This window comes from Lipophrys pholis, assembly GCF_963383615.2.
Source record: "Lipophrys pholis genome assembly, chromosome: 10".
Classification (NCBI taxonomy): domain Eukaryota; kingdom Metazoa; phylum Chordata; class Actinopteri; order Blenniiformes; family Blenniidae; genus Lipophrys; species Lipophrys pholis.
Window position 1 is genome coordinate 16,528,138 of NC_137640.1, and position 14,495 is coordinate 16,542,632.

At 40.4% G+C, this 14,495-nt stretch overlaps 1 protein-coding gene across 1 annotated transcript in view; it reads left to right on the forward strand.

The window, feature by feature from the left end:
• ttll7 (tubulin tyrosine ligase-like family, member 7) overlaps positions 1 to 14,495 on the forward strand; it is a gene marked incomplete at both ends in the record, with an annotated part of 66,293 nt that overhangs the window by 19,271 nt on the left and 32,527 nt on the right. The window contains 3 exons of the mRNA XM_080472700.1: positions 10,067 to 10,161; positions 11,816 to 11,963; positions 13,969 to 14,042. Coding sequence (XP_080328826.1) covers positions 10,067 to 10,161; positions 11,816 to 11,963; positions 13,969 to 14,042 — 317 coding nt within the window. The remainder of the gene's footprint in view (positions 1 to 10,066; positions 10,162 to 11,815; positions 11,964 to 13,968; positions 14,043 to 14,495) is intronic.

A 14,495-nucleotide genomic window follows, 5' to 3' on the forward strand; every position in this document is an offset into this window, starting at 1 on the left:
ACAGCCCGCTTGTGTACACACTGAAAAAAAAGAGTTTTTGTTCTTGTCTGGAATAAATTGTGTAAAATGTTGCATAAAATGGACTGTGTGGAATAGAAATTAAGTGTAGTCACCGAATCCGTTGCTGTTTCAAAAGAATTGTAGAGCATGGGCTTAGAGAATGAGCCTGCTCTTTACATATTTATATTTCTTCAAGAAATCTGAGAAATTTTTCCTAACCCCGACAAGAGCTGAGTCAAACATGATTGTGTATTCTGGATGATTAAAGAGGAATTTATTGGATACCTGCGCTCTCCAAATAATTATCATCCCCTCTTGATTGAATATTTTAGGATGAAAATAGATAGACAATACATACAGTTTGATGCACTCAGTTATTATTCTGAGGCTCTCCTGCCCTTTTTCCATATTTCATTCTCCTTTTGCCTTTGATTCGTCTTTGGAACTTTGTGTGATTCATTCTTGTTAAACTGTACACTGGCAGTGCCCTTACCTCTGATGGGGTGTCTTTCCACTTGTGAACCCTAGGTGGCAGTAGTGACTTGTGAGCTCAAAATCAGTTTATTAAAGAATAATTAGAATGATGTATGAGACTGTCTGTCTCTATTCACATCCATTTCCCCCAACATGACTATTTCATGGAATAAGTATCAAATTAGGAGTGCATAGGCTTTGTATTTGGGGCAGTTGAAAACGTACCCCAACATTTAGTCATTTATCATCAGGCATGTGTGGCACGAGCAGTGACTGTGTCTGTTTGTGCGCATGCATGCAATTTAGAAAAAGAAATATGAACTGCATCAACTATTTATACCTGACATATGGAATTGTGGTGTGAGAGGATTATATATTTTGTGCATGTATATGACGGATGGCTACACCTCAGGGAAAGCTTTCATGATATATTCTTGTGCACATTAGTGTGCACCTTCTTTACTATGTTTACCTTTTTTTTTTTTTTTTTTGCACAACGTTGTGAACCTTTGATTCTTTGTAGCCTTGTTTGATGTGATGTCTTCCAAAGGCAAGACTCGCTGACCCCTGCCTGCCACTCAACCAGTCAGGCAGGTCAGGCTGACTGGTGGCGAAGCGAAAGCATTGGCACTCTTGCTCCCAGGACCTTTACCGGCACACTGCTAAAGTTTCCCCATGTCCGAGAGGACCACGTAAAATGCCACAAAAAGAACAGAACCGTGATTGAGAAGACGGCTGAAACAAGAGAGCAACTCAACAGGGCGGCCAGCTGTCCGTCTTTCTGTCGCTCTGCTCGGGTTCTCTCTCTCCCTCTGCCTCCCTTTCTCTTGCCACCATTGTGTGGCAACAAACGCTCCATTCTGACAGCGGTTGAACTGTGCCGATATACTTGAGTGTGCGGGGCAAAATGGGAGCCTTGTCAAAGCAGCGGTTGTTTACACACTGCCAGGAATAATAAGGGAGGGGGTCGTTTTTCTGAACCGATTAATCACGAGCAGCTCTTGTACTCGTGTTAGAGAGTATTCCAGACACAGAATAAATGTCGATGTGAGGAAGCAATTTTTTTTGGAAATAAAGCAGCTGATTGTTGTTGATCTAGCGCTGTTGCTATATTATTAAAGTGAGACTAGTAGTCAAAAAGCCACAGGCATTAACTTTAGATTTTGTTGCCCACTACATTTCTAACAATGAGTGAAAGAATCATATTATCATAGTAAGTTTTTCTTTTTTTTTCTTTTATTCATAGATTTATTCATAACTGATATGATGATAGTGAATGGTGGCAGGATGGAATTTGACTCTCACACTATAGTGTGAATACAGTTCCTTCACTGTAGTTATGCAAAAATGGCCTGTTGCTATTTTAATACCAATGTTATTGTTGGGGTTTGCTTTTATTGTTTGGTTGCCATTTACTAACTAAATATCTTGAAGCAGTACGCTTCTTACTCCCATGCCTCACCGGGCAAAACACTGTGAGACAGGCCCTATGTCCAAAAATTAATAGAGTATATGAAATTAAATCAGCCATGTACAATTTGAAGGTTCAGTTTCCTCTTTTCTGTTTGTACTTCAGGGCTTGTAATAAAGAGCAGTAGATCGACTTGCAATTCTGAGACAATTCAGACAAAACAGCCAGCTCAAAAAGTAATGAGGCTCAGCTACAACAACCTTTATTTCACAGCTGCTTTTCTAAACAATAACGGCTTACTTCTACGTCTCAATCACACCTCCAGATGCTGACATAAAAATGGTTCTATATTCGGTAGAGTTTTACTGTTCAGCAGATCATCTTTTGATCTCTGCATATTTTAATTGGATGATCAGATGAAGATAAATATGTCCTGCGAAAAATTACGGGCTGATGTGTTCCTTCTGTTTCTTGACTGATTGATGTTCAGCCTATGTTGATGCGATACCGATACTGAAACACATCAAAGGATCAGTAAAAAGAAGTTTGTAATCTTTTCATCTGACACTTTTATTGAATGCGTCTTGGAACAACGATTGCTTCTTGTACGACCCTGCCAGAGTCCCTTAAGGAAATCAGAGTGGGGGTTTTGGTAGCCTGCAGGGGTTCATTAGGACCAGACTGGCCCAACTTCCTCTGCCAGAGAGGGAAAGGAGAACACAGAAACGTGGAGAGTGGAATGAAGAGAAGTAACAACCGGAGAATGAGAGGGAGCGAGAAAAGGGAGGGATGTGGGTGGGGAGGAGGTGGTGACCAGTTACAAAACATGGTGGAAGACATCAATAAATGGAGTGGGGAATAGAAACCATTGAGGAGTGTGCGACAGGCAGTGAATGGAAGGAGAGGGACAAAAAAAAAAAAAAAGAAATCCTCCCAAACTATGGAAGCACACAGAAAGAAAGTGAGTAGTGCAATGCCAGTCTATCCTGTGACAGGTTGACACTGCGAATCAAACTAAGAAATGAAGACGGGTAACGAGACAACCGTCACAAGGATCACTGCCAGTCTGGCTGTTACCTATAGGCTACGGTGCTCTAAAGCCATACTCTTTTCATTGTGGCTGTCACATTGGGGAGCGCTCTAAATGAAAACAGACCTCTTTCCCTTTTTTTTTTTCTTGTCTTCGGTGAGTAGATCGAATTGAAGCTCTGTCCTTAGCGCACAGAGGGATGTATTGTATACCTCTTTCTATTGAGTGAAAGAGTTGGATATGGTCTCTGTTCTTATTTTTCTCTCTGTGCTGGAAGACATTCATCACCCACCTTGTGATAAATGGTTGCTGTATCACAAAAACGCACATATGGGTGCTCACAGACCATCAGAAAGGCATGTCCATACAAACCCACTTTCATACTGGGGACAATTTAGTAGCTCACCTGTGGTATTTGTGGAGCTATTGTCTGCACTACTGGAGAAGAGTCCAACAGTGCTGGCTCAAAGAAGAGTGTACCAATACTTCCCTGACAGCTACAACTCAGTATGACATTTCTTAATCTTGTGAGCGCTTATGCACACAGCCACATAGATTTACACACGTGGAGGTTTCTTTGTAAAATCACATTTCTACTCTTTATAGATGGACGTGTCTACCATCACTAGCCACCTCAGACTGTCAAGGATATTTGTATCAGTTTTACTAGTTTTGTTATACCTATCCAGAAGGTAAATTATTTAAACAAATTTTTTAACAGATGGCTAATACCTAATCTTTCAGTAGTCACAGCTTTCTTTAGCCTACCCAGTGTATGGCTGAATACGCTATGGTTCTGTCAGTTTCTGGTTGGTTGTGATGTAAATATTATTTTTTACTTTACTGTTCCAAAATCAGCTATATCGCAGTAAGCACATCTGTGTCAGGATTAGCAATGGTTAGTTTGAAAAGAACAACAGAGAAAGAAGGATGGAGTTGGAGAGGTAGCCGCATAATATTTGAGATACACTTCATATGTCTAAAAGAGCTTTCACATTGTGAGGCTTGGTTTTCAGAGAAACAAACCCCCCCAAAAGTTTGTGGTTTCAAATTACTTGATGCTACGAAGTGATGTGTTTTTCTCCTGAGCTTTTTAAATCATCCTTTACCCACATTCTTGACTGGTTGGAAAAAGTGGATCTATAGTGCACAATAGAATCTCAGTTAGCTCAGTTTTGCTCTCATGCTGAAATTACGACTTGCAATTGTCTGTTGTGTTGCTTTGAAGTATTGAACTGTGTCCAACGGCTTTTATTAAAGGCGATAGGAACAGGACGGATAGTGTTTCTGATGCAAAAACACATTCTGACTGCAGATTAGGCCCACTGGGAAAGATGAATTTCGAGCCTGACATCTACTTCTGCTACGAGCAGTCATCTATTGAGCAGACATGTTTGGGTCCTGTGTCTTCTCTTAGTTTTCAATTATTGTTGAAATATGTCTAAAACACAGATACAATTGATACAATAAAAGACAACCATTGTTTATATACTGACATGTAAGGCCGAAGCAAAGCAGGCTAGTATAAAACAAGTAGCTACTTTAACAAGATGGGCTGTAAAAATACAAAAAAAAAGGGATCCAAGATTGAGCCTTGGGGAACATCATGTTTTATTATTTTAATGTACTTTATTAATATCTTAGCTCTGTGGAAGAAAACCAGAGTACCGAGAGGAAACCCACGGGGAGAACATGCAAACTCACACCAAGAGACCCATGACCTTCTCGCTGTCAGACGAGAGCGCTAACCACTGCGCCACTATGGCCCCAATCATGGAATCCTTGGACATTTGGTATCTGGAAAATACAGTGGCAGGCCGTGCATTTCAGACCCAGACCTTCAGGAGTGCTCAGTCTGAATCCGTCCACCCCTCAATAACTTTTTTATGGCCATAAAAGTCACGTTATGATGCAGAAATGCAGTATAAATCACAGATAGATACTTGTGTAGCCAGAATAAATGCCTTTACTTTAGAAATAAACCTGGACTGCACAACTCTCCTTCTGAAGCTCAGCTGCATTAAAAAAAAGCATAAATAATAACCTCATTAAAATGTAACATTATGAAGGAAAATTCCATCATTTAACTCAAATTCATAATTATTTGTACACAAAATCCATCCTGCTTTCTTTCCTCAATAATTTGTACAGATTTTCGGTGTTTTTCAGTTCCACCAAGAAGTCCTTTTCTATCACTATTGAAGCTGCCTCATGCTGTGACTCAGTATCTTCTGCTGAAGAAGGTCAAGGAGATCAGAGGGAGATGTTCCTCATAAATCATCTGGCATACATGACAGTCAGTTCTGTTCTTAAACAGGACGGATCCAAAATGCTCCATGTCTCTGAGTTCAGCTGAAGGGGGCTGCATTCAGGGAATTTCTTTGCTATTCCCAAAACTTGCCGGGGTCGAGGAGGGTGACAAACACGAAATGTCAGTTTTTCGTGGTCGTGAAATCTTTTGTTTGGGAAATAATATACTCCAGAATCCTGCTGTGAAGTTGCCCGGTAGTCCGCAAGGTCCCGCTTCACGCTCGGGGAGCGCTGCGGTGTGTTCAGTGACCCCCTTGAAAAATCTGTCTTGAAAATGGCTTTACCAATAAATCTATAACCAAATCACTTTCTCCTCCTCCCTCATTCACTGTAGGTTGACAAACCCGCTATTAAATCAACACAACTGTATTTTTGCTTGTGCAGCTCGCCACAGATGCAGTTCGCTTTCACTGGTGAGTCAAGTTTGACGATCCAATCATCGGGCTCCTGACGTAGCCGTACACCTTCTAGAAGGCGCTGAGTTGCCAACTCAAAATTTGATAAGTTGAAGCAAAAAATGTGATCGGCACTTATTTTATGCTGCAGACGCCTTCAGAATTGACTGTGAAGGCCGCAGGCAGATTTCAATAACGCCTGGCAACAGACGATGGCTGAAATGTAATTGGTTAAACGCTTTAACACGGAACTACAAGTATGGAAGCAGCACAGCCAGGAGAGAAGCTATGAGATAAGTGGGCAGACCATTTGGAATTATTTAATAAGTATTCATGGACAAAATATAAATAACATCAGTCTGTGATTCAGATCGTTTTCTTTGGTTGAGAAAAGTGTTTTGAAATTATCCATTGTTTCCTTAGGTGAAAGCCAATTTTCAGTATTATTTGAATCAAATATCTGGTCTGATAAAGTCATATACAATGTTCTGATCTTTTACAAACATTATGGATTCTTAAAGTTGATTTTGCTCCTAAAATGGACTGCAATTTTTTTGCACAAAACAATTCAGGAACAGAGTTTCTGTATTTATTAAGTTGATTGAATTTGGTCTTTAATTTTTGGGGGGGGTTGACTATGGGGTCAATTTTATGATTGAAAATTATGATGGCAAAATAATTATAGTTTGCCTTCTCCCCCTCAACTATTATATAATTGTATTTGTCCTTGAAATATTTAATACTTAATCAATAATTTGTTTATCCTCCATGTTCTTTCAGTTATTCTGCACTCTCTTTTCATTTTCCTTATATCCCCATTTGCTGTGATGGGAAAATCACCAGAGCCCTTTTGCAGGGTCAGTAGTATTTGTAGCGACCTACAGAGTCAGACAGTGCTTCGTCATAGTTTGCACACAGGCCTCCTCTTAATAAATGCTCTCATTGTTTGTTTATTTGTATGTTGATATCACTGGATATGTCAGTTCTATTGTAATAAGTGTCAATTATTGCGAAACTCTCAGAAAAGTGGGCCAGTGGTTAGAGCGGTGGACTTGGCAGATAGATCCCCACTGTGTACAGATCACCACTGGGCCCCTCAGCATGACCCTTGACCTCCATCAGCTCCCTGGAGTGCCGGGATGTGGCTGCACCTCTGCACCCTAGAAATAAATTTAGTCAATGCGAAAAAGGACTTTCCCCAAGGGGATTAAGGAAGTATGATTAGTTTAGTTTATTAAAAGTTGCTGTCAGCGGGCTGCTAAAAACAAAGCCATAATACTCAAAGGCGGAATACTCATCAAGTAAAATTAGCTTGATAACTAAATAATTTGACACAGTTGATGCACTATCCTTAAATAGAAAGTGTAAAACTCAAATGTGGTACTGCTGATGAGAACTGCTGGTCCATTCATGTTTCTGTTAAAAATAGACAGTTGATCTTCAAATCAGGTCATCATTGAAAATCTTGTGTAACAGAATAAACATTAGAAATACTTATTTTAAAGGTTGTCTGTGAATTGTTGTCTAGTGCCCTGGTGCGTAGGTTTGATCTTTTACTGTGCAGAAGCTTTTCTTTAATAGGATTTAACTGTGATAATAGTTGCAATTGGGCAATTGATCAACATAAAATTGTATTTTATTTATATAGTACCAAAAACAACATAATCATATCAAGGCACTTTCCCTGAGAAAAACTCAATTATTCCACTTGAGCAAGCTTTGGCGATGGTAAAAAAGAAAATCTCTTTTTTAACCGGTAAACACTTTGCCAAACCAGGCTCAGAGGCGGCGGCTTGCTGCTGTTTTTGTTAGGTTCAAAGGATAGAAAGAGAGTAAATGATAGGATAGAGACAGAAAGCAAAAGGCAACAAACAGAATGTCAAGTTCATTTGCTGCAAATGAGATGGGGGCAGGAGGCTCTGACCATTCCGTTTCTCTGTCTAAGATGATTCAGGAAGATACAGAGAGATCGCAGACTACAGGAGAGGAAACCTATAGCAGCTTATTTAGAAAATTATAAAGGATGGCTTAAACTAACCCTTACTGTAAGCTTCATTAAATGGAAAAAGTTTTATTCCTAACCTCAAAAGTAGAGCCTGTGTTAACCTCCCTAAGTGGAACTGAAACTTGCAAGCTGGTGGTGGGTTGTTTGAAGCTGCAGGTCCATGAAGAGTATAGTAAGGCATACTGGTGGAGATCTGTGGGGATATGATGGAGGAAGAGTGGGGTAAAAGTCAATCACTGCGTGTTGGACATTTAAAGCCTACACATGGCTACCTGCTACATAGTGTACTATGTTGGCCCTGAAGAAAAAGAGGCATGTCCAGAACAGGTTAAAACTCTCAATAAGACCAAATGTGTAGTGGAGATGTATTGGAAGCAGGTATTCTTAGGAGTCTGCTAAAGCACGATGCTTTATGGGCTAGGAAGGGAGGAGACTAGAGATAAAATCTTACCACAGCTGCTCAGCTTAGCAAATTAATAAATTCATTAAAACATTTTTCCGTCACTTTCGGACGGCAGAAGGATATCGCAATAAAACACTCATGTAAAATCACCCTCTTAATAGACAACTAGAATGAAGTGTACTTTTTCAATGATCGTGATAGTAACACTCGGCCCGGTGATGAGTGCCTCCTGCATGCCACTTTACCGCGTCCTTCAGTAGCTTATGCCAGACTGAGGAGACAACAGACCAGAAAGGAAGCTGCTGGAAGCCATATTTAGCCTTTACCTTTGTGACTTTCACACAAAGGCAGCGGGCTGCAAGTGGATCTGGAGGCGTGGTGTCTGCAGGCAGGTATTCCTTGGCAGTGTCCTTCAGCGGAGAAGTGATACCAGTGGGCAGTATGCTTCATGCCAGATCTGGGTGAACTGGACCTGCTGACTATGAGGGAAACAATCGCTTGGAAACAGGACTGTTAAGAAGTTGCACATCTTGCATGTTAATATACTCAAAATCAGTGTGATGTCCATAAGCTGTGTCACATTTACAGGAAGCAGGAAGTGTCATCCAAATATTGTGTATTAGTGGTGAGTGAATGCTGGTCTGCATGGTCCAATCCCAGTAAGCTTCTGTATTTCCAGTAGCTGCAGAAGGTGATAGTGGTTCCGATACAAAGATGTCAGAATAAACTATTGATGACAGTTTGTTGTGTATGGAGCTATCAAAACAGAACCTACAGAATTTTAGCCAGGTGGTCATAATAATGTATGTGTGTATTTCAGGGCACTTTGGAGTAAGTGAGCATTTGCTCTCTTAAGAAAACTGATGAAATGATGAATCAATCTACTGTACGTTTCTATATGAAGAAATAGGTCTGAAAGAAATTTCTGTTTGCGATGAACTGTGATGTAGTGATCATACGGAAGAATACTTGTTTACAAGCCATTTAAAGACTTGTGTCTTTAAATTGCTGAATCTTTTGAGACTGTGAACTGTACATAAAACTGGTTTGAGGAAACATCACCAAAGTTGCACTGTTAAGCATGTGCACGTGTGTCCCTTTACCCGCATTTGAAAATGTTTACAATTGTTTTAGCAGCACATGTTTGTGATGAGTGAACGTGATTAACAGTGTAAAGGGCTTCGGGGACCATCTGAAAAATCCAAGTTTATTAATCTGAGCCATTGTTTCTGCCGGCATCGGTTGCATCGTCAATTGAAGTTACTTCCTATTAGCACACCATTCTAGTTAGAGTTGCTGGTTCATATGCCCTTTCTCTGCTCTTCCCTGAATTACCTAATCCTAATCTGGTGTCAGATAATGTCTTTATACACATGAAACACGGGTGAAACGGGGGACCTCACAAAAAGTAAAATAATTGATTTGTTGTGTCAGGTATAATGGTGCCATTGGCAGGGTGTTGCTCTATTAGGCTGCAACCATCATACTTAGGTTACTTTGCCATCGACCAGGGTCACTTATGTGGTGAGTGTTTAACCTACACAATCTGTTTACACACACACACACACACACACACACACACACACACACACACACACACACACACACACACACACACACACACACACACACACACACACACACACACACACACACACACACACACACACACACACACACACACACACACACACACACACACACACACACACACACAGAGTCAGGCTGTTCTGCATGGCCAAACATATGCAGGACAAAGTGACGGACAGAACGTATGGCAAGGCAAAGGCTAACGGCTACAAAGTGTCCTTCAAAGTGAAGAAAAGTCACCATCCATGTCTCTGTGTCTTTCTTTTTTTTTTTTTTTTCCTGTTCTTCTTTCTTCCTTTTCTAGTGTCAACAGGTTTACTTTTTTGTATGAATATGCCCTAAATCCATTTTTTTTCATTGCAGGGCATTTTTCTTTGCTGAACTGAAAACAACCAAAAAAGAAGACCATTTCAAATGTACTTGTTTTCTCTTCTCTGTTCTGTGGCAGATCAATCGAGCGCCGAGCTTTGGGACCGATCAGAAGATTGATTATGATGTGAAGAAAGGGGCACTGCTCAATGCTCTGAAACTCCTCAACATTAGGTACATTTTTCTGCAATGGCCATGTACACAAAAGCATGTGTATGAAGATATATGCAATCAGTTCAGACCCAGGAGTACAATACATCAAATAAATCGATCATCTAAAACTCATGTGACGACACACTTTATAGGACAGGAAATGCATGAAGATTCAAATCAATCTCTTTGTTTAGTAACCTTGAAAACCCCCCTCAATGGAATTTAGTCATGTTCAGGCTTTGGTTTTAGAATAATTAAACACTTGAAGCATTTGCGTTCCTATGACAGGAGGTTTGAATTTGTGTGTTTTTTTTGGACACAAAGACAAAGCCACAGTATTCCTTTATTGTGCTCAGTCAGACGTGCGTGCGTGCGTGCGTACTGGCATGCTTTTCTGCCCCCTTGCTAGAGTAAGTCTGCCGTCTGATTGATCATTTCACACTAGACCTCTGGATCTCTGCCCTTGTTTTATCTCTGTGCTTGTCCTTCTCTTACAGCTCTAAATATAGCTGTGGTTCTACTAGTTACACACATTCACAAACACATAATTGCACAAACAGACACAATGGAGTAATTACACGTGGCACCATATATCTACTTTGGCCGAGCGTTGTGCATTGTGCAGCCAGCCCACATAAAAACTCTCTCCATCGTCCTGCCCCTGTTTGACTGGCAAAAAAAAAAAAAATCTCTTTTCAAAAATGATTAGTGTCCTTGCTGATTTTCGCTGTGTTCTCACAAATTAAAAGGAAGCGTTTGTTGTTTTTTGATCATGATAAATAAATTCTAGGAGGCTTTGAAAGGCAGCAGGATTCTCTTTATTCTAGACAGACTACTTATGTTCATGTCAGAGGGAGTGAGGTTTTAGTTCTTTGCTCACTTTTTCCTTATATAGTCATGACTTCACGTTCCCAGAAGGAGGGGTTGGTGGTGTGCTGAAGTGGGATTGGCTCTTGTCTCTGCTCACAACACCAACTGTATCAAATGGGATCAATTCAGACCCGGCCGGACATTGATAAACCTCAGACCGCCAACAGCACTCAATATCCAATTTAAAGGGCCAGTGATTGACTAAAATGAATTACCCTTTTTCCAAACTGCATTGCCTCGCTTGTTCAGAATTAGCTGTCTGCTTATCTCAGGGTTTGTTTACATCTTGCATTGTTTGTAGTTGTAGATTTTTTTGAGGGACTTTTTTTTTTTCTGTCACATTGATTGGATGATCAAAAGACAAATTCATGTTAGTCCATCAGTGAAGGAGAAGGTCCACAAACTGTCAGACCTTATAGTTTACAGCAGGGGTGTCAAACTCAGATCAGGTTTCCATGTCTCCCTTCTTTAACACACCTGAATATCCTGACGGTTCATCACCTCACTCAGCACAAAGCCAGAAAACGAGCCACTCATTGCAATCAGCCGTGTTGAAGCAGAGAGCTGTGGATAACATGCAGGGCTGCAGCCCTCCGGGATCTGAGTTTGAGACGCCTGGCTTACAGCATTCTGTGTCTTTGAACGTCTGAGCTCTTTGCTGAGTAGTATCTATTTTTACTATATTCTCAAACAACCATTGCACGCAAGCACGATATTGTTAGGGAAAAAAATAAATAAATAGTAATAATAGTTTACTTACAGGTATTCTCATTTTTATTTTCTCACTTGTTCCATGTTGATTCAGAGCCAGTGATAAGAAACGCAACCTGGCCCAGCAGAAAGCGGAAGCTCAGAGACGGCTCTACGGACATGGCTCCATGAAGAAGCTCTCAGCTGCCTCGTCAGACTGGGAGAAACAACGTCACACATTAGAACGAAGACGAGAAGAACTGGTGAGACACACGCTAAAAACACTAAGCTGCTGACTACTGACCAATGGAAGTGTAGTAGGGTACCAGTCATCTTTGTACAGTAGTGCTTCTTAAATGTGGCCTCGATAACAAACCCCATTTGTTTCCGCACCCAAATATTCAAATCTGGTCTCGGGAACAACACAAAAGTTGTGCAGCAATGGTCCTCAGGTACAAATCAGGAGTGGCAGTGCGTGTGCGCAAAACTCATGCAGCTTTTTCTTCTTGCTTTTTGCTTTATTTCAACTTTTTTCATCATTTATGGAGTCATTCTTCCTGGTGTGTTGGTGAGCTTTTCTCCATTTTATCCAACATGCCCTTTTTATCAGACTTAATTGTTACTGGACTTTTCTTTTCACACTGTTTACTTTCCGATGGTCGGCTGGCTTCTGTTCACGAGGGAACAGATGCCCTCAGGCCAGTCAGCATTGGTGTAAATCCTTCGGACATTCAGAACCTCTTGGACCTCCCAGAGGAGGCTGGGAAGAAGACATGTAGGGGATCCAGAGGGGAAACGAAGCACCCTAAAAAAACCCAGATGTATCGCAACATGAGAGACGATGGCGTTAGGCGCAGAAGAGGAGTTTCAAGCTGTGTCTCCCGTCTCTCATCATGGGGAACGTAAGATTGCTGGGGAATACAATGGACGAGTTGAAAGTGCTGGACCGAAGTTAGAGGAAGTCCCAAGAGCGGTCTCAGAGAGCAGGATTCGGTTCAAACTTGAGGTCCATTGTGAACAATGATTCTCACTCCCTCCATGATATTCTGGTCAGCAGTAGGAGCACCTTTAGCAACAGACTGATTCCACCAGAATGCAGTATAGAATGCCACATAAGTTCCTTCCTGCCTGTAGCCAAAAGGCGCTTTAGTTCTTCCTTGTAAATAGTGGTTATTGCGTTTTTTCTGTGAATTTAATTTTCGATTCCTGTACCAGTCACAATTTGTCCCTTTTCCCCTGTTTATATTAAGACTCAATATTACTTATCAAATTTGTATTCTGTTTTATTGGCATTTCAACTTTTGTTCTGTGTGTTTTTTCTGTGTGGAGCAATGCTACAACGAATTTCCCTCTGGGAAAAATACAGTATTTCTATTCTATTCTATTCTATTCTATTCTATTCTATTCATTTCAGTTTCTGCAAATAAAGCTCAGCACTAGTTCTGCTCCAGAGTATTAAGAAAAGATAGATATTGGAGATATGTTTAGACACAGACATTACATAAGAGACTTCTGGTAAACACACGGATACTTAGAAAGAAAACAAACATGAAATTTGTGACAGTTCCAACAGTCTAATGAAGTGTATAATACACAAGTGTATTATACACTTTAAATACAAGTTGAAGCTTGAAATCACAGAAAAAGTTCATCCAAAAAAGATCATTTTCACTGCCTTCGTACTCTGTGTCAAAAGAGTCAAAGTTATCTGAGACAAGCTTACATTTAAAGATTTTTTTTCTTGAAGTGAAATGAAGGAGTCAGGGGAGCTTTTCTCATCTATATGGGATAAAGTGGCAGCTACTCGTACGTCAGCGCCTCCCACACTCTTTGATTAGCCTTTTGATTAGCCACAGCAGTCATCAGCGGAATAGGGAGATAGTGAGGAGGCACTTTTTTTTTTTTTTTTTTTTTAAAGGGTATCACCTCATCTTTGAGTGCTGTACTGGATGAAGTGCAAGAACCCTGTTCTGGTCTATTGAAGGTACATTAACTCATTACTCAATGATTTTGCTATGCTAGTAAGCGAGTGGTCTCCTCCTCCCTATTTTATGCTAAACTGAGCTCCACAATTATACTTTTGTAATATACTAATAGGTGAGTAAATGGGATGAATTATGAGTCACCGATGAGCGAGGCTCCTTCTGCACCCTGTTTTTCTTCACATGGCTCTATTATTTCTCTTCAGAAATTCTGGCAAAATATTTAGTCGGGTCACCAGCTGTGAGAGTTTGGATTTTTCTTGAAGATTTCATCTTTCTTTTTCAGAAAGAACGATTGGCACAGGTTCGTAAGCAGATTTCCAGGGAAGAACATGAAAAGCAACATCTGGGGAACTACAGGTAAGACAGAATATAAAACCAGTGCAGAGGAGGCTGCCTGGCCCACAAGCTCCACCCACTGTCTTTGTGTCAGCAGCTTACATTTATGTATTTGCCAAGCAACAAGCTCTCAGAAGAATAAACGATATATGAAAGAAATATGTTTAACATATGTTAAATGGAGAGATGAACCAATACACTAGACCACATATAGGATGTTATGACACGTTTTACAGTAATATATTCCAGCACATAAGTTTAACTTTGCTGGATTATAGACACTTGAATTGGCAGACATACTTGTTTGACAGATGAAAGATATTCTCCCTCTTTTTTTTTTTTTTGCCCACTGATGTACTCTTTTTTTCTTCAAACTCAACATTCATTAATTCTTCAACTATCCATTCAAATAATTCTTTAGGATCAGTAAATAGACTGATTCTGTTGATTTTTCTTGTTTTTTTCCTTCTGTCC